Source organism: Bos grunniens, chromosome 20 (genome assembly GCF_055505025.1).
Source record: "Bos grunniens cultivar Pamir isolate PY7600 chromosome 20, Bosgru_T2T1.0, whole genome shotgun sequence".
Lineage (NCBI taxonomy): Eukaryota > Metazoa > Chordata > Mammalia > Artiodactyla > Bovidae > Bos > Bos grunniens.
This window is the reverse complement of record NC_141184.1, coordinates 46,266,216-46,285,640: the sequence shown is the minus strand read 5'-3', so window position 1 is coordinate 46,285,640 and position 19,425 is coordinate 46,266,216. Positions and strand designations below refer to the sequence as shown.

At 43.2% G+C, this 19,425-nt stretch overlaps 2 protein-coding genes across 6 annotated transcripts; one reads left to right on the top strand and one right to left on the bottom strand.

Annotated features, from left to right (window-relative positions):
• Positions 1–755: 755 nt before the first annotated feature.
• On the bottom strand, positions 756–7,260 carry FST (follistatin). 4 transcript variants are annotated; one of them, XM_086362580.1, is made up of 6 exons: positions 6,992–7,260; positions 4,813–5,004; positions 4,157–4,375; positions 3,611–3,835; positions 2,703–2,933; positions 756–2,231 (listed from the first exon to the last, which is right to left on the bottom strand). In XM_086362580.1, coding segments are annotated over exons 1-6 (954 nt in total). In that variant the 5' UTR covers positions 7,077–7,260; the 3' UTR covers positions 756–2,229. The 4 variants fall into 4 exon arrangements, with proteins under 4 accessions (XP_086218706.1, XP_086218704.1, XP_086218707.1 ...); XM_086362578.1 differs by having other exon boundaries at positions 756–1,953; XM_086362581.1 differs by having other exon boundaries at positions 2,703–2,930.
• Positions 5,497–13,603, top strand: LOC147350339 (uncharacterized). Of its 2 annotated transcripts, XM_086362584.1 has the most exons (4): positions 5,497–5,836; positions 11,006–11,190; positions 12,251–12,328; positions 13,014–13,603. In XM_086362584.1, exons 1-2 carry the CDS (start codon positions 5,641–5,643, stop codon positions 11,119–11,121), a joined length of 312 nt encoding a protein of 103 aa, XP_086218710.1. In that variant the 5' UTR covers positions 5,497–5,640; the 3' UTR covers positions 11,122–11,190; positions 12,251–12,328; positions 13,014–13,603. The 2 variants fall into 2 exon arrangements, with proteins under 2 accessions (XP_086218710.1, XP_086218709.1); XM_086362583.1 differs by having other exon boundaries at positions 11,006–12,328.
• Positions 13,604–19,425: the final 5,822 nt, after the last annotated feature.

Genomic DNA, 19,425 nt, shown 5'->3' with positions numbered 1-19,425 from the left:
CTTGATATTTTTGATGTACTTAGGCAATGAAGTAACACAGCAGTTGGAAACTTGTGACTATCTAGTTATGTATCACTATGTATTACAGTGTATTACTGGGACAATCAGTTGAGGCCCTACATGCCAATCTGAGGCCCTAGTAGTGTGACTTGACTAAAATAAACTGCAAAACATTAATACATGTCCTCTTACCTTGAAAGTGTCATTATTTACTCTCCATGAACCATGACCATTGTGGAAATCCACCCCTGCTCCATCTTTACCTCAAAAAGTCTCTAGAATTTCAATATTATACTGCCTTTATTTCTGTAGTTGACATTCTGACCTAGGTTGTGCTGCTGTATGTGTGTCTATTTTTATTTTTCCTTGTAATGTGCTTTGTTTTAAGACTTAAGATCTACTTTATTTAGATGAGGAAAGAGAAAGGGTGCCTCTGGCTCTGGAGATGAGCTTGGGACAAGGATAGGTAAGAAGATGATGTTTTTAAAGAGGAAACTTTAGGCTTGGCACATTGCAAGGAGGGACATCTACAGTTTCCTCCAGTGCTGAGTGGAAAGTATGCCATCGTTACTACAAAGGCGTGGATGGACCTCAGATTCCTTTTTCCTTTTGAGGTGATCTGTAATTTACCTTGGAGTTCTTACTACCCTGGTCACTTAATTTTAGTGATAATTGTATTTCTCAACGAATATATCATATACATTTTTACTCAAAAGTCCTAACAGCTTCTTTTACATCATCAGCAATTGAGACCATTGGCTTTTTAAAATTTTTTTATTTTTTCACTCATCATTTATTTACAAATACACATTATAACTTTTATATACATTGCACATTTACATGGTAGAAAAGTATAAAACTATATATTTAAATGAATTTATATTTAACTTGCCATGTTTGAAAATATAAAATTGCATCAGAAAAAAGTATTATGAAAAGCAAGAAACCTGAACTGATAAAGCTTTGATATACTTTTCATGACACATTGGGTGAAAAGAACTAGTTGAAAAGGTACAGCAGACTAGCCTTTAAAGGAAACACCTAACATAAGGTTGAATGTACAGCATTCTCCTTCTTTCAGGCTCCTGACACCCATATCACTCAATTCTTTGGATCTGAAACATCTTAGAAGTACATGATTAGAAACCCAACACTGCTATCACCACCTGCCTCACCGATGTCTTCATCACAACCAGAGAACAGAAATAGGAGTTTCCTCAAAGATGTATCCTCTGTACCTGCTATCTGAGTCAGAGTTATAATGCCTTTTGGTCAGTCAAGATTCCTTGTAAACAAAACCCGAGGGATCAGGTATGTACAGAACAGGCAGCAGAGAATCCAATAAATAAACAGGACAGAAACTGACATGCAAGTTGGTTAAAGTGGAAAAGAGTCTAACGACAGGTAAATGAAGGGAGACAGATGAGTGAGTGAATAGTAAGGAATGGACTTAAATGGTTTACAAGGAAAAAAAAAAAGCTTTTACTTTACAAGCAAGAGACCTCACAATAAATAACAACTGCTCTTCCTTTCACGAATAAATTTCTTCAAAAACAAGGTGTACAGTCAACCAGACATTTTATGTATAAATTATAAAACATGACACAGTATAAATAAATGTCTACAAGTCTCAACTATGGGCCTCATCCAGTAGACCTCACAATGACTGCCTCTCCGGGTCCAGTGAGTAACAAGGTGGCCTGGGAGAGAGCTTTAGGACAAAGGTCCTTTATGTATAGTTTTCCCCCCAAATAAATAGGCATACACTTATTTACAGTATGGACAATGTATTTTTTTTCTTTTACTTTTTTTCTTTCCTTTTTTTTTTTTTGCCTAAAGGCTATGTCAACATTGAACATTGGTGGAGGGTTTACCACTCTAGAATGGAAGATATAGGAAAGCTGTAGTCCTGGTCTTCATCTTCCTCCTCGTCTTCGGTGTCTTCCGAAATGGCTAGATGGGGGAATACAGGGGAGCTGCTGTTTAAATACGGACAACAACAGCGCAGAAGCAGCTCAGTGTATGTTTTCAAAGCCCTCTGTAACAGCCATATTACAGCGTTGCATTTTTATGTGACTTGCAGTAAGATGCTGTTTTGTTTTTGGCATCTGCTGTTATGTAACAAGTTTTAAAAAAACTTTTTTTTTTTTTTTTTAAAAAACATTATCTATGAAGTCAAAAACTGCAGAAAGTTCTGAAGAATCAATGGCTCAGGTTTTACGGGCAGATTCCTGAAATTAGATAAAAAGCGCTCTTGTGTTCTAGGTATAACTGCTTTGGGTCCTTAATTTAGTTAGTAGGGGCAACTGCTCAAAGCAGCAGCCTATGTGTGATAACAGAAAGCTGTCTTTGAAAAAGAAAAAAAAAAAACAAACCTTTGAAGTAGTTAGTTCAGATTCAAGTGTTAATAAAAGCAAACAGCAAAGCACACTACTAAAACAAAAGGAATTAGGGGCAGATGATTGGAATGGGCTATTTTAGAGGTGATCTTGTTGATGATCATCAGACAAGTCCTAAAGGCCCCGAAACATTTCAGGTGATTTTTTTTGTGGATTGCTGAATTGCTGGTGCACTTTAGCAGCTACCTAACTTAAACAGAAGTGGGCTTATCTGGGGGACGTTTTCGTGCTTTCTAAGTCTCCATTCCCTAGGACTTGCCTGGGAAATCCTTAAACTGCGGCAAGGTTAGAAATCACACTTACAGTTGCAAGATCCGGAGTGCTTCACTTCCAGCAGCACGCCCGAGGAGCAGGCCGCTTCCTTCATGGCACACTCGCTAGCATAGGTGGCATTGTCACTGGCACAGACAGGCTCCTCAGACTTACTCTCAGGGCACAGCTCACCGCAGAGTGAACACCGGCCTCTGCCAACCTTGAAGTCCCATAAACACTTTTTTCCACCAGTGCACTGGATATCGTCACAGGACTTTGCTTCTAGGATATAATACACCTGTGATAAGTAAATCCATTCTCCTCACCTTGTCCCCTTTCTCTAGCCTTCTATCAATAAATGAATAAATGTAAACATATAAAACATATTTTATTACTCACTAATGGGGCTCATGGAAATACTGTGCAAAAACACTCTATAAAACTGAAACACACACACACATACTCAAAACTCCTAGTTTCCTCTATACTAGCTTAATGCATGAAAATACTGTAGTATTTTCTTAAAACAGGATTTCATAGTATCCTTCAATTAAATATGTATTTGATTACTTCCCACAAGTGGGATCTTTAAAAAAAAAGAAAGAATTCTATCAGTTATCAGAATCTGATAACAGATTTTAGGAACTGTTAAGTAATTATTTCTCGCTTCCAGCAAGTCTAGCACTTAAAAAAATGTGTAAAATTGAGTGAGTTCTTAGATTTCTAAGAAGGAAAATTGTTTCCTGTGTCTTGCTGGCATTTCAATATGTATGCCAATGCATCCAGAAGACAATGGTAAAAAAAAAAAAGACAATGGTTTCCTTAAGGTGGTCATGACAGTTTACCGACTTTGATGAAGCTAGTTTTGGGAAGTTTGGGGTTTATTTATTGGTTAAGCTCACAGTTTTATCACAATTATAGCCTTTTTCTCTTTTCCTTCCTCAATCCAGAATACCTACTGATACACTTTCCCTCATAGGCCAATCCAATAGATCTGCCCAGTAGGCAGGTAGCTTTTCTCAGGTGACAGGCACTGGGGTAGGTCACTCCATCATTCCCACAGAGATACTGTTCAGAGGAGGTGGGCTCTGGGCAAATTCTGTTACAAGTCACACAGTAGGCATTATTAGTCTGGTCCACCACGCATGTAGAGCTGCCTGGACAGAAAACATCCCGACAGGTCTCTGAAACAAAGAGGGAAAAACATTAATATTAAACACGTTAATAGGTACCTTCTTCCAGACTGAGCCACTGGACGGTTTCAAGGAAATCATGAAACAGAAGCATTCAGCTTTAGGAACGCACTTGGGTAGCTCTGCAGTTTTTAAAAGAAAACTAAGACTCTAGGTTGAACCTTTAGTGTCTTAAGGAATCTTTAGAATATAAAGTTAGAAAGGGTTCCTTTATTTGATATTATTATTATTAGGCTATTACGCCCATCCCAGGGGTCCTGCAGCGGGTCTACCTCAAGCAGAAGGCTGGAGGAGGGGTCGGGTAGGACCTACTTTTACATTTGCCCTGGTACTGGACTTGCAGCTCTGGCTGCTCTTTACATCTGGCCTTGAGGAGTGCACATTCGTTGCGGTAGGTTTTTCCGTCCAGCCCACACACCGGGCCTTTCCAGGTGATGTTAGAACAATCTGGGGCACAGACGCAGCGGGGTTTGTTCTTCTTGTTCATTCGGCATTTTTTTCCGGGGCCACAGTCCACGTTCTCACACGTTTCTAGGAGTTGGAAAGAGGCAGGGATTAAAACCAGGGTCAGGCACCATGCAGGTTAGCCAGGAGGGCTGTGGGTGCCTTGCGCAATCCTGCAGCCAAGAGTCTGAGCCCAAGGGGCTAGGCTGTTGCCCGGAAGTTGAGAAGAGGGAAGGGTGGGGGACAGTGGGCTGCATTCCCTACCCAAATCTCCCTCAAAGAGCAAGGGTTGGCTGGCTTCACCGCCACATTTGGCTAAGAAGTCCGAGAACCTCTGGCGACCCTTGTTTTGCCTGTAGTGTGTGACAGGAGATTCAGCCCGAATGGCTTACCAGGGCTGGGGGTGGTTAGGGGGAACCCACGAACAAAGCTCCTCCAGTCCCAAACCCCGGCTGGGCACTGGGGAAGCTGAGGGTAAGACGCCCTCTACTGAGGGCCTGCAGACTGGGGAGGAAGAGCCCTACCTTTACAAGGGATGCAGTTGGGGGCGCCCCCGTTGAAAATCATCCACTTGAACAGCGTGTTGTCATTTACGTCCTCCTCGGTCCACGAGGTGCTCAGGCGGCCAGTGCTGCAACACTCCTCCTTGCTCAGTTCTGTCTTGTACAGGACCTGACAGCGGCCGTTCTTTGCTTGGCGGAGCCAGCAATTCCCAGCTGCGGGGAGACAGGGGTGGGGAGGTGGGCAAGTGAGCCGGCGGCGCCGGCTGGGTAGGGGGAGGGAGGCAGTGAACCGGCAGGGGAAGGAGACCCGGCGGGGATGGGGAGGGAGTGAGCGTGGAGGAGAGACGGCAGAGAAAAAGCAGAAAATAAATCAGAGGGAGTGAAGGGGTGGAGAAAGGCGAGGGGCGGAGGGGGGGACCAGATTGAAGAGGTGGGAGGTGGGCGATGGGGAGGGAGGGCGAGAGCGAGAAGCCCGAGCGCTCCAGCCATATCAATGTCAGTTACCAGTGACCCAGACACAACACGTGCAGCTTGCATTGACTTTTACTAGACTGTTTACTTTTATTCGTCCCATTTCATAACCTGCAGCGACTCGAAGGGCAGATTAAAGAACCTGACAAAAACAGGATGCGACGGATGTTTTTACATGTCGGTTTCATGTAGGCGGTACGGGGATTATTTGTGACAGGGGTTAAAAAAGTAGAACTTAAGAGAGAGAGAAAGAAAAGAGAGAGAAAGAGAGAGACTCAGACAGACAGACAGACAGACAGACACACACACACTCACACACACACATACACTCACACACACACATACAGCAACAGATCACGCAAAAGGCACTTCTGAAAAATGAAAGCAAAAAAGCAACCGGGCCCTGCCCGGCGCTGCCCCTCGCGGCCTCGAGGCGCAGCCCGCCCGACGGGCCGTTTTGCAATCCACCAGACCCAAAGGACGCCCGCGGCCACCGCGATCTTTCGAAATCTCCGAGGGCTACTTTCCACGGCGCCCACGTCCCGGGCAGTCAGGCAGCGCCTCGCTCCGAAAGGTGGGCAACTCAGAGCAGTAGTGCGTCGCAGGCGGCTAGGAGCTCTGCCCAGGGGGCCGTATACAACACGCATAAAATAACGCTAAAGTCAGGAAAGTTCCAAGTCTGCCTCAAGAAAAGTACTGGGGTTGGGGGCGGGGGGGAAACAAGGTGGGAGGGGGACTTACTATCGTTTCATGGTTATATATACATATATATATATATACATACATACATACACACACACATCCCTGTATCATACCCACCGAGATTATCTTTGCAAGTAGCCCCCCGCCCCCCACCTTCTTCCTTTTTAATGTTCAGATTTTGGTCAGGAAGACGTCTTATGAATCATCCATATAACTTTAACAATAATTGGACCGCAAGCTGCTATTATTATTTTAAAAAATTCTGCCCAAAGACTAATGGAGATAAATCTAATTAAAAAAAAAAAAACTTTAGAAATTTGCTCTTATTGCATCTCAGAATTAAAATCAATTGTGGGTTCCTCACTGTTCTACAGAAAGTTAACAATCAGGAATGAGGCAAAAGGGAAAAAAACTGTAAACTTTTCAGAACAGTCCGGGGTAATTTTTTTTTTTTTTTTTTTTGCGGGGTTGGGGGGAGGGGGTTAGAAGAAGCATCCACTAGGCAGAAAGCTACTTCCCTCTAAAATTTTCGGCACCCTCATTTCCAAGTTTGGGCAAAGTTTCTGAAACCACGTCCCGCAGTCACCGAGGAAATTTCAGTATTCCCCCCCTCCCCACTCAGTCATTTTTTAAAGTATCCAAAAGATGCAGGAGGGAGAGAGGTTAGATTGCAAATGAGTGGATTGCAATCTTCAGGCTACCGATGCTTATCCCCTTCTTCAGAGCCAAACAGGGGAGATAACATCTAAACTCATTAGGTCCAGAACTTGGAGCATCTAACCCTAACTACTGAGAGAGACTCCTGCTCACTCCCTTTCCTTTTAAAGGATAACCGCGCTCCAAACTCGGTTCCCAGTCCTAAAGTGTCACTGCCTTCAATTCTCCCACTCCTCTCCATCCCGGATTCGCTAAGTTGGTCCAACATCTTCCGAAAGCAGAGTTGCTCAGAACAGACCCGGTGGAGACGCCCGAAAACTACAAACCCCTGCCCTCCGCCGAGCCTCCCTGCGCATCCCGCCTCGCTTACCCTGGGCGCTGCGGTCCTCCATGAACTGGCAGAGAAGCAGCAGCAGGAGGCAAAGCCCGCCGGGCTGGTGCCTAGGACGGGCCATCCTGAGGGCAGGCGCTGGGTGAGGAGCGCGGCGGCGCGGGGAGCGGGCGCGGTGGCGCGGGGAGCGGGCGCGGCGGCGGGTGGCTCTGGCAAGCGGTGCGCGTCGCAGAGGCGAGCGGCGGAGGGCGCAGCTATCCCGGCGTAGCCCAGCGCTTGCCGCCGGCCGCCCTCGCGATTCAATGGACGTCAGAAGCCAGGCGCAGCCGCGCTTTAAATCTAGACGGGGGTCTCCACGGTTTGCGGTGGGCGGTCTCCCAGTGTGTGGGGCAGTGGGAGGGCGGCCGCGAGCGAGGGTGTGCGCGGTTCCTTGGGGGTGGGGAGCTTTTAAAAGTTCAGTGTGAATCAGGTGACATTTCCCACCTTCTGAAACCCTTCCCAATTATCTGGTGGAGGTGCCCGAAATCAAAGCGGCAGGAGGGGAATCGCCGAGTTCTTATTTGCGTAGGAGCGAGAGGGAGGGGGCAGGAGACCCGGGCGCGGGGGGGTGGGGGGGACGCTTCGGGGGTGGGGAGTGGGGAAGAACACCCACTTCAAGTCCTGCACGCCGCCGCTCGCTGGCAGCGCCGGCGCGCCCGGGGTGGCGTGTGTGTGTGTGTGTGTGTGTGTGTGTGTGTGTGTGTGTGTGTGTGAGTGTGTGAGTGTGTGTGTGTCTGGCGCGGTGAGGGCGCTGGAGGCGGCGGCGGGCAGGGCGGAGCGGAGCGGGGCGGCGGGGCGGGAGTTGGTCTTCGCAACGCCGCTCCTCCGCTCCAGGAAGACTTCGCAAACGCCCGGAGAGCCCCGAGCTGCCTTAATACCCCGCCGGAGGTCCGGTCGCTGCCGTGTTAGGCCCCCGCAGTCTGGCTGCGGGACCCCGCGACGTTGTCTGTCTGGGTCTGCGCGTGCCGAGCGCCGCGGCCACCCCCGAGCCCAGGGTTGTGGCTGGGAACCCCGGGCCCCGGCACCTTCCACCCGGGGCAGAACCTGGCGGAGACGCGGCCCTCTGTCTCGACGAGTTAGAAGCGAACAAAAATGTTTAACACCTCGGCCCGGGCCTCCCCCCACCGTCACAGTCTCGCCCTCCTTTTCTTTTCTCCCCTTTCACTTCGCAGCTTCTGGAGGAGTCGGAGCCCGGAGCGGGGGCGCCGACGTAGGCGGTCTACCCGCCTTCCGCGGCTCGGAGACTCCCCAGTTTCTGTCCTGTGTCTGTCTCTCTCACTCTCAGTCTCCTTCTCAGTCTCTCTCTCGGTTCGCGGAATAAAAAAGATTGCAACATCGATAATGAACTTCTGTAGCCTCAGTTTATTAAGCACAGTGCCTGGCATTCTTCGCTGAAAGTTGGCGGGTCTCTCATTTATAACATTTTTGGCACCGCTGAATGAAACAGAGGAGGCGATATTTCCTTTTATATAAAACGATTACTTCACGGAAAATGCTATATTGTTTATTCCAAAGCTGCCTTTTAAATTTCTATTCTTTTCGCTTCTGGAGCCCGAAGAACAACAGACAGTGAAGTATGCAGACAAAATTCTTGGACATTCTCAGGTCCCTGGGATTTTGTTCTACGGATTTCAAATCCGCCCCTCTTCGCCCCCCACCCGCCTACCTCCCCCCTCCCCGCCAGACGGCCCCCCCCACCACGCCTCCTCTCGCCCTCCCACCCCCCAACTTCCACCACCCGCCTCCCACCCTCTCCACAACTGCAAATAACTCAGTGATAACAGATTTTTTTCCACCAACTGCAGGAGATAGTGCTAATCTTTTAATAAAAGATCCCATTACAATGGGATCTGTCTGGACAGACTATAATAGATCCCGAAATACAGCCGTGCTAATATTAGAAGACAGTTGTTTGGGTGCCTCTCAGACGGGCCCAAGCCCCCCTTTGAAAGTGGGCATGAATCACAAAGCCCGCGGCCGCCGCACCTGCACCGCGCGCATTCGGTGCAGCAGGCTGGTAAAAACGGGTGACCTCGCCGCTGCTTTTCGCTTTATAATTACCGTCCCGAGGACGAGAGAGGAGGGGCGCGGGCGGTCCGGGCGGGGTGGGGTGGGGGCGCTGGCTTTTGCTCACTTCAGACGGCTCTGGGGGCTCCACATCCTTCTTAATCTTTCCAGATTTATTCTTCCTCTCTCTCTTCCCTCTTCTCTCTTTCCCTCCCGTCCGCCCACCCCTTCTCTTTTCTCTTTCCCTCCCTCTCCCCCGACTCTGCTCCTAGTCTCCCCGCTTTTCCCTCCCCTCTTTCTTTTCCCGTCTTTCTTTCTCTCTTCCCTCCAATGCAGCATTAATGTAGAGTTGTTTAGTGCCCTCTAATGGCAGACGACATTAACAATTAATAGCAAACTGTCCCCTTTGCAGGAGCCGACACTCCATGGCAGAGTTCCAAAGTTGAATTTATTTCTTCTTTATTCAGGCAGATGGATATAGTGCTTATATAGTAATGTGCTGGAGGGAAAGTTTGTTTTCTCCCTTTAGAGTCCCCTTTCCCAGGGAAAACTTGGTTGAAAGAAAGGGGAAACCTAACAATTATTTTTACTCAACTATTTTTTTTTAATCAGGGAGGGGTATGGGTATAGATTTGTCTTTTAATAGCAGCAAGAGATACAACTTCTGTTTTATCAAAGTTTATCAAATGTGTATCTAGGGTTGGAAAATAAATTCGATATTCTTAATATATAAATGATCTTAGATAGTTGGATCTCATGGTAGTGCTACCAATAGCCATTAAACATTTTAAGACCCAAATGTAATTACATGATTTTATATTGTCTCCTGTTTAAGTATATTTATTGGTCCTGAATCTTCTGTAGCCTCTGGAAGCTGAAATTTTTCACTTTTGGGCCATGCAAACCATTTAAATTCCCTCCTGCTTGTGAAGTCATCTTGCCTAGAGGTCTGTGGGATCATATTTTAATGCATTGTTTATTTTCTCAATACTTTTGGGAAGATCGTTTTAAAGACCACAATTTCCTCTTATTTTATAACCATATAGCAGTGAAAATAGTGATGTAACTTGAATGTTCTCATTATAATTTAACTTATTCATTCACTATACATGTGCCCCCAGAATATATTGACATAAAAAGAGCATACCCAGTATGACTTTTGGGGGTAGTCTATGTGGCTAAGTTAAAATTAGAATAAAAGTAATTTTGAGGGTTTAAAGATATTTGGATTTTTGGTTTATTCAGATGGTTTGTGTATTTAGAAACAACTCATATCACAAGACCTTTCTGAATTAACTTAATCCAAGGTATGACCACACAATTCCAGTATGATGGGTAAAAAGAAAAAATTCTGTCCCTATTTTATTCTTTTTTTTAAAACAATTATTTATTCATTTCTGGCTGTGCTGGATCTTCGTTGCTGTGTTCGGGCTTTCTCGAGTGTCTAGTTTGCTCATTGCAGCCGCTTCTGTTGTTTCAGAGCATAGGCTCTAGGTGAGTGGACTTCCCTAGCTGTGTGTGGCACTTAGGCTCAGTAGTTGTGGCACATGGGCTTAGCTGCCCCATGGCATGTGGGATCTTCCCCAGCCAGGGGTCAAATCTGTGTCCCTTGCACTGGCAGGCAGGTCCTTAACCACTGGGCCACCAGGGAAGTCCCCTATTTTATTCTTTGTCTATGTAGTGCCAAGTGCTCAGACTGGTCATTTGACTAAACTCACCACATTGACTAGTTGCTTTGGCATCATGTGATTGTCTAGGCCAAAGCAGACACAGTTGCTTTTATTGTAAAAAATGCCACCACTCACAGGGGTGACCAAGCGTACCAGAGGAGTACCAGAGGCAGACCCAATACAGGATTACTTCTTGCCGAAAAGAAGGTAGCTCTGCCGGTCAGGGTTGAGGTCATAGGCAAACACACTGTGGAAAACATAAGTGCTGTGTTGCTTTGCCTTTGTGAATAAGCAGTTTGGTGTTTGTTTAGTGATACAAGCTCATCCTGTTTTTCAGCTGCACCTTGGATAGTATTGATCTGTTTGGGAGAATGTCTGCCCCGAATCGGCACAGATCAGTCATCAAGATTCTTGTTGGCCTGGCGTAATTTTCTAGCCAATTGTAGAAAATGAGACACAGGTCAATATGGTCTCCTCTGGGCCTCCTGTGAGCATCAGCAAAAGAGTCATCCAATTTCTGGGGTATGAAACGGTATCACACCTGTTTGGTGACGTCACAGAAAAACAGCTATTTCTTTTACTGCTTTATCCCCTATAAATGTTAAATTTTGGGTTTGTAGATGTCTAAATGTCAAGGGGACATTTTAAAATAAAAGTGCCTTCTTCCATTTGTGTTGTATGCTTCCAAGTTTGACTTCTTATTTTTTTCCCTTTCTGCTCTGCCAAAAAAGTAAATGTAAATTATGAGAAATACAATAGGACCACTTTGTAACTGACTTTCTGGGCAGTGCACAAAAAGACTGCTGTTCTCCGATTGTTTTTTGTCGGCTTCAAAAGCTATCTTCCTTCTGAAGTTTATAAATTTAAAATATTCGAGTCTAGCAAATAATTCAATCTAGCTCCTAAGATACCTATTTTAAATCCTATGAAATGGTTGTTTGAACCAGAACTGACCTGGTTAAATTTTAGTCCCTAAAAAGGGAATATGGAAGGGGTATGTGAGGTTACATAGGGAAAATTTGGAAGTCATGGAGTAGCTTTTGCTCTTTGCCTTAAAATTAAACGTCGCACTTTTTTGAAGTTAGGTATTTTCCCAAATGATATTAAGATTTCAGATGCAAATAATCAATCTTGATTAAACAGGAGAATTTAAGCACTTGAGAAATAGACTGAAGTGATATTAAAATCAGATTTTATTCTTCTGGGTACAAAACTGGTTACTTAATGCGTCATAGTCTTTGGTGTTGTGTAACATCATAGGCTAGATGAGGATTGGGGGTAGTGGTAATAGTTCTGTATTGGCTGAATTGTTGCAGAACTAAAAAGTTAAGAAATGTGAGTACATAAAAGCAATGTTTATTCAAGATGTCCAAACCATCAGTTAACTTTTTAAAAATGTCATTAGAATATATACTTTTAAAATACGGTATTGAAAAAACAAACAATTGTTACCTGAATTTTTCTCTTTCCAATGTTGCTTTTATGTTATAAAGTCAGCGTTTTATAACAGCCTTTTCTTTTTGATAATACTTGTTTCTAATATTTTATTCCTTATGCTACTGCTGCTACTGCTGCTGCTAAGTCCCTTCAGTCGTGTCCAACTCTGTGCGACCCCATAGACGGCAACCCACCAGGCTCCCCTGTCCCTGGGATTCTCCAGGCAAGAATACTAATCTCCTTCAATTTCAGAAATATTTTGTGTTTCTACAAGTCACCTACGCCATGTGGCACATAGTCACGTAAGCCAGTCATAGAAGCATGTTCAAGTTTAACACAACTAAGTCTTTAAAACAGACCTTAGTAAAGGATTAAAATTATGCCTTAGGGTAGGAATGTTATATGGGATTAATACAAACTAAACAGTTTATGTATTTTAGTTCACTTTGACAATACAAATGATTCATATATTGTATATGACTGAAAATATCAGCATGTGACATTTAGCATTTTAACCCTAATTCTATTTATGATTTCCCCTGAATGGAAAGTGTGAGGAGAGCAAATCAGTACTTGTTGTTCTGTATCCGGACTTTGTGACTAAAACAATGTGTCAATCAAAGTGAGAGCCACCTTTGGATTATTCACTGGTTGAATGTGAACTGATTTGCTATAGTTACTTCTGTGTATTTTGGTTTTAATTACCTCCTTTTAGCTTTCCATAGAGTAGCAGTGGTTTGCACATTTACTAATTAGTTCTTTTCTGAGTGTTTTGCTAATCAATATTGCAGTTAGTAGTTGATATAATCACTGATCATTGATGTTGTTATCTGAGTTTTTTTTGAAATGAATCTTGTTTCATTTCTGATGTCTATTTTGCCCCAAATGTGAAATATTGTTTTTGACAGGTCTAAAGCTCACAACCAGTCCATCCTAAAGGAAATAAGTCCTGAATATTCATTGGAAGGACTGATGTTGAAGCTGAAACTCCTGATACAAAGAGCTGACCCATTTGAAAAGACCCTGATGCTGGGGACGATTGAAAGCAGGAGGAGAAGGGGACGACAGAGGATGAGATGGTTGGATGGCATCGCTGACTTGATGGACATGAATTTGAGTGGACTCTGGGAGTTGGTGATGGACGGGGAGGCCTGGCGTGCTGCAGTCCAAGGAGTAGGACATGACTGAGCGACTGAACTGAACTGAACTGAAAGTTCACAAGACACTTAGACGTGACTTTATATACCCTATTACATCCTTTATAGACTTTTAATTAATCATCTTTCTTTGAAGAAGAATTCATTCCAAACCTATTTTGCACTTTGCCTCTGTATCTCCTAAGTTTGGATCTGTCTTTGGGTTTTCTGCTTTGTTCTATTCATCTATTTGTTGATCCTATGTTGGTCTCAGAATCTTGACTACTATGAGGAAGTCAGGTAATGTAATTCCTTCAACTTCTTTCTTTTTCAAGATTGCAAGTACATTATATACAATTGAATATTGTAGTTGTGTTTTCATATAAATTTTAGAATACATTTGTTCAATTCTATATGTACACACAAAATGTTTGATGGGATTATGATTGGGATAGATCAGTTTAGGGAGAATTGAAATTTTAAAGTAACTATGTGCCACATATAGATAACTTAAAGAAACACAAAATATTTCTGAAATTGAAGGGGATTACAAGGAATCAAATATTAGAAACAAGTAGTATCAAAAAGAAAGGGCTGTCCATGATTGACTGATCCTTTAACATAAAAGCAAAATTGAAAAAAGTCTTCAGGAGATGGGAATGGCAACCCACTCCAGTATTCTTGCCTGGAAAACTCCTTGAACAGAAGAGCCTGGAGGGCTGCAGTCCATCAGGTTACATGACAGAGCACACACACGATGGAGGTGGAGGAAGATGGGTTGGTAGCAATAAACAGAGGTAGAACTAAAAGAAAGAAAAGAGTCTTCAAAACCATGAACATGGTATATCTTTTCCATTTACTTAAGTTTTAATTGTTCTCAACTATGGATGGCTGGATGGCATCACTGACTCAATGGACGTGAGTCTGAGTGAACTCCAGGAGTTGCTGATGGACAGGGAGGCCTGACTTGCTGCGATTCATGGGGTTGCAAAGAGTCGGACACGAATGAGTGACTGAACTGAACTGAACTGAACTGATGGTTTGTAGATCCATTTTGTATTTTAACAGTTATTGAAAAACCATGCAGAAATAGAATAATAAATACAGTTTCCATCTCTTCACCTCAAAGGATCTTGATGAGTTATAAAGAATTCCTGGTGCAGGCTTATACATGTCTTCAATACTTTTTAAGGCTGATTACCTATGGTCAGTTAAAAAGAATGTATTGAACACACTTTCCAGGAGTGGTGTACTAATTCATCAAAACCTCTTGCACTCATTTTTTGGGTGTTCATTTTAAACCACAGTCACTCCTTTAAATGAATAATTTTTGTCACTGTGAGATTTATACCCACTGAATATTAAAAATGATCTTTTATTGGTGAGTGTTCTATTGAATATTTCATACTTTTCATATGAATAGGTTCCTACTCAAAACAATCCATCATTGGGACTTTCCTGGTGGTTCAGTGGTTAAGACTCCATGGTTCCAATGCAGGAGGCACAGGTTCAATTTCTGGTTGGGAAACTGGGATCCCACATGCTGTGTAGCCAAAACAAAACAAAACAAATCAATCCATCATAGTGCTTGAATTTTGAGTGGTGGAAACATGCAGTTCCCATTGTGCCAACATTTGGGTGACAGTTACTTTCTGCTGTATTGGAGAGCTACATCATCTTTTCATTTGTTTTTGCTTTTCCCAATTCATTCATCCTCCCTGTGGTTTCCTTTCCTCTTATATCTCATTTTCCATCCACCAGAAGGATTAGCACTGTAACCCAAAATTGTACCTTTTGCAGCATATATTGGCTTATTTTCTCATGTAAATGCTACATTCAAAAGTAAACTACTTTGTATTGTTTATCCAACAGTACTATTAAATATTTAACAATGGGTTGAGGTCAAATGGTGATGACACAACACGTGGAAATACAGAACAGATGATGCATTAGGTGTTGAAATAAATTATTTCAACACGTGGTGAGCCTTGCTATTTTTTTGGACTAGAATAGGAGTATGTATATTATGAAGACTAGTAGATGAATGACTTAGAGGCAGTTTTGGTCAGTGTATGCTTAATCTCCCATAAATAGTCATTCTTTTAGCAATATAAAATTGTTAGTATATATAAGAGGCTCATTTATTTGGTTTTCCAATACATTAGTTAAATGATTCTTCTGAACTAGTCCTAATGTGATTTCCCTGCAAATAAGAATATGAAAATCATCAACAGGAACCATGTGTTAATGGCTCACATGCTGGGCAGATGGAAACATAGTGTAGAAGAATTATTCAGTTGAGATCATTTTGGCCCCAAGACTTCTTTGCTTTAATAGAAAACATTGATTTGGCCAGTCAGATGACACAACCATCACACTGTCAACATTTTCATCTTTGCCAGAGTACCAGATTTCCTGAAGAAATCTTTAGGCAGTGATTCCTAACTTTTTCTTAATCACAGTCCATCTGAGAAGCTGTTGAAAGATATGAACCATCTCCCCAGAATAGTGCATAGACACAAACACGTACATACCTACACAAAATTTTGCATTCATTTTTAGGGAGGCCCTAAGCATTTTGAAATCCATGCATGGAACCTTGTAGGGTTCCATGGACCCCAGATCGAGATGCCTAATTTTGAAAGATCCAATTGGTAGATGGTCTGATTATTCTGCCAGTACACTCCAATGTGTCTACTTCCTTTTTAAGAATCATTCATACTACAGTCAGTGTATCCTCCCTGGAATAATTTCCTGTATTAGTGTGTTTTACAAAAGGAACCAATGTCACCATTAAAACAACTGTTTTGAGAGGGTTCAACACACACCCACACACTGATAATGCATCTATCTATGATTTTTCCTTTAATAATAGCTACCATGTATTAGTGGGCTTCCCTTGTAGCTAAGTCGGTAAAGAATCTATCTGCAATGCAGGAAATCTGGGTTTGATCCCTGGGTCAGGAAGATCCTCTGGAGAAGGAAATGGCAATCTACTCCCAGTATTTCTTGCCTGGAGAATCCAATGGACAGAGGAGCCTGGCAGGCTACGGTCCATGGGGTCACAAGAATCGGACACAACTTAGTGACTGAACCACCACCTCCAGCATGTATTAGTATCTATTACATGCCAGAAAGTGAAGTATCTATTAGTAATAGATATCTAATAGTATCTATTACATGGAAGAAAGTGAAGAGGAACTAAAAAGCCTCTTGATGAAGGTGAAAGAGGAGAGTGAAAAAGTTGGCTTAAAACTCAACATTCAGAAAACGAAGATCATGGCATCTGGTCCCATCACTTCATGGCAAATAGATGGGGAAACAGTGGAAACAGTGTCAGACTTTATTTTTCTGGGCTCCAAAATCACTGCAGATGGTGACTGCAGCCATGAAATTAAAAGACGCTTACTTCTTGGAAGAAAAGTTATGACCAACCTAGATAGCATATTGAAAAGCAGAGACATTACTTTGCCAACAAAGATCTGTGTAGTCAAGGCTCTGGTTTTTCCAGTGGTCATGTATGGATGTGAGAGTTGGACTGTGAAGAAGGCTGAGTGCCGAAGAATTGATGCTTTGAACTGTGGTGTTGGAGAAGACTCTTGAAGAGTCCCTTGGACTGAAAGGAGATCCAATTAGTCCATTCTGAAGGAGATCAGCCCTGGGATTTCTTTGGAGGGAATGATGCTAAAGGTAAAACTCCAGTACTTTGGCCACCTCATGGGAAGAGTTGACTCATTGGAAAAGACTGATGCTGGGAGGGATTGGGGGCAGGAGGAGAAGGGGACGACAGAGGATGAGATGGCTGGATGGCATCACTGACTCGATGGATGTGAGTCTGAGTGAACTCCGGGAGTTGGTGATGGACAGGGAGGCCTGGCGTGCTGCGATTCATGGGGTCACAAAGAGTTGGACATGACTGAGGAACTGAACTGAACTGAACATGCCAGGAACTTGAAATATATCATTTCTGTTTTCTAAACTACCTTTCCAGACAGATATTATTATCACCATTTCCAAGATCTCTCCACAAAATTGGACAAAGCTGAGCCAGGAAAACTGTATAGCACAGCATTTAGGAAGGGATTGTATTTTAGGTATTCCAGGGAGTAATGAGCAAAAGAAACAGCTCCATAATTACTGCTATATTCTAAACAACTTAACATACTTTGACAGATAATGTTTTTCTACTGTTATGCATAAAACCTGCTATTGAGGACTTCCCTGGTGGTTCAGTGGTTAAGAATCTGCTAGCCAGTCCAGGGGATATGGTTTGATACCGAATCCTGGAAGGTATCAGGGCAACTAAGCCCATGCGCCATAACTACTGAGCCTCTCTTTCTGGAGCCCATGCTCCATAGCAAGAGAAGCCACCACAATGAGAAGATTGTGCACTATAACGAAGACCCAGTTCAGCCGAAAAAAAAAGAAAAAGATATTTGCAGTTGAGGCACACAAAGTACACTAGCACAAATAGCCCGAAGTCTTTCTGTGGCTTAGTTTTCAACATAATTTCAATAAATATCCAGTCAATCTTCAGATTCTGTGACAGAGACAGAGCAGCAAGCAAGGCAAATCTAGTTGGTTGCAGCTTTCTTTGAACTTTTGAGATAGCAGAGAAGATAGATATTAAATAAGTGCACATAATAACTGTGATGAGGATGGCCAAGGAAAGCCCCCCTAACAAAGTGACATGCAGCTGAGATCTTACTTTTGAGGAAGAATTAGTCAGGAGAAGGTGGTACTTGGAGGAGATGGTGAAAGAGTATTTGTAAAGCCCATGCAGCAAGAGAGAAATCATTTGAAGAACCAAAAGATGTTAGTAACGGCCAAAGCAAATGCTTTGAGAGGAAAAGTGAAAATTGAGGAATGGGAGAAGTTGATGGTGTAGATTATATAGGCTCTTATAAAAACCATGGGTTCACTGGTTTTCCAGAAGAAATCCACTGGAATGTTATAAGTAGGGGGTGGCATAAGTCATTTTTCACTTAGAAATGCTCTCCCTGCCTGAACTGTGGACATAGATTTGAAAGGCACTAGCACTGGTGAATGTGGAAACAGAGTCAGCCCAAGAAAATGTTCTTGGGCTCCAAAATCACTGTGAATGGTAACTGCAGTTACAAAATTAAAAGATGCTTGCTCTTTGGAAGAATAGCTATGTCAAACCTAGATAGTGTTTTAAAAAGCAGAGACATCACTTTGCCGACAAAGGTCCGTCTAGTCAAAGCTATGGTTTTTCCAGTAGTCATGTATGGATGTGAGAGTTGGACCATAAAGAAAGCTGAGCACCAAAGAATTGATGCTTTCAAACTGTGGTACTGGAGAAGATTCTTGAGAGTCCCTTGGACACAAGGAGATCAAACCAGTCCATCCTAAAGGAAAGCAACTCTGAATATTTATTGGAAGAACTAATGCTGAAGCTGAAGCTCCAGTACTTTGGCCACCTGATGTGAAGAGCTGACTCATTGGAAAAGACTCTGATGCTGGGAAAAATTGAGGGCAGGAGGAGAAGGGGGCAACAGAGGATGAGATGGTTGGATGGCATTACTGACTCAATGGACATGAGTTTGAGAAAACTCAGGGAGTTAGTGATGCAGAGAAGTCTGAAGTGCTGCAGTTCATGGGGTCGCAAACAGTTGGACACGACTTAGCAACTGAACAGCAACAACTGCACTGGTGAAAGGCTGTCTTAGGATGTCATCCCAGTAGCAGAACTCTATCAGGGGCTGACACTTGGGTTGAAGAGAGGATCAATTTAGAGACAATTAAGAGGTGGAATTGATAGGTTCTTTTGATTGACTGAATGGAGGGTGGTGAAGGTTTCTGGTATCAATAAGTGAGTGGGTGGTGGTATCATTTCCTGAGATAAACAGCAATGGAGGAAGAGCAGGTTTCTGTTTGGGACTAGTTTTAGAGGAGCCTGTGGGATTCAAGAAATTTTGAATGCTCTGAATTGCCAAGGTCATCTTTATGAACAAATCTCTTACGGGTAACACAAGACTGTCTTCCTTTCTGACCCTGAAAACAGGCAGATCTACTTAGATATGACCAATTACAACCAAGAATACAAAGCACTTTGAGATGAACTAACCAAACAAATGAATGAGAATGGGTGGTAGTTTCACAAATCAATTCCAAGAAAACACATGCTCCCCTTTGCACTTTCTAAGCACTAACTTTAAAGGGT

What these genes read in the sequence shown, in the direction of transcription:
- FST (XM_086362578.1), bottom strand. Translation starts at nt 7,076, where the DNA reads ATGGCCCGTCCTAGGCACCAGCCCGGCGGGCTTTGCCTCCTGCTGCTG. An exon ending in GGAGGACCGCAGCGCCCAGG is followed by an intron (nt 5,005 to 6,991) that starts GTAAGCGAGGCG and finishes GTCTCCCCGCAG; the next exon opens with CTGGGAATTGCTGGCTCCGC. An exon ending in GTACCAGGGCAAATGTAAAA is followed by an intron (nt 3,836 to 4,156) that starts GTAGGTCCTACC and finishes TCTTTGTTTCAG; the next exon opens with AGACCTGTCGGGATGTTTTC.
- LOC147350339 (XM_086362584.1), top strand. Translation starts at nt 5,641, where the DNA reads ATGAAAGCAAAAAAGCAACCGGGCCCTGCCCGGCGCTGCCCCTCGCGG. An exon ending in GCAGCGCCTCGCTCCGAAAG is followed by an intron (nt 5,837 to 11,005) that starts GTGGGCAACTCA and finishes CCTGTTTTTCAG; the next exon opens with CTGCACCTTGGATAGTATTG.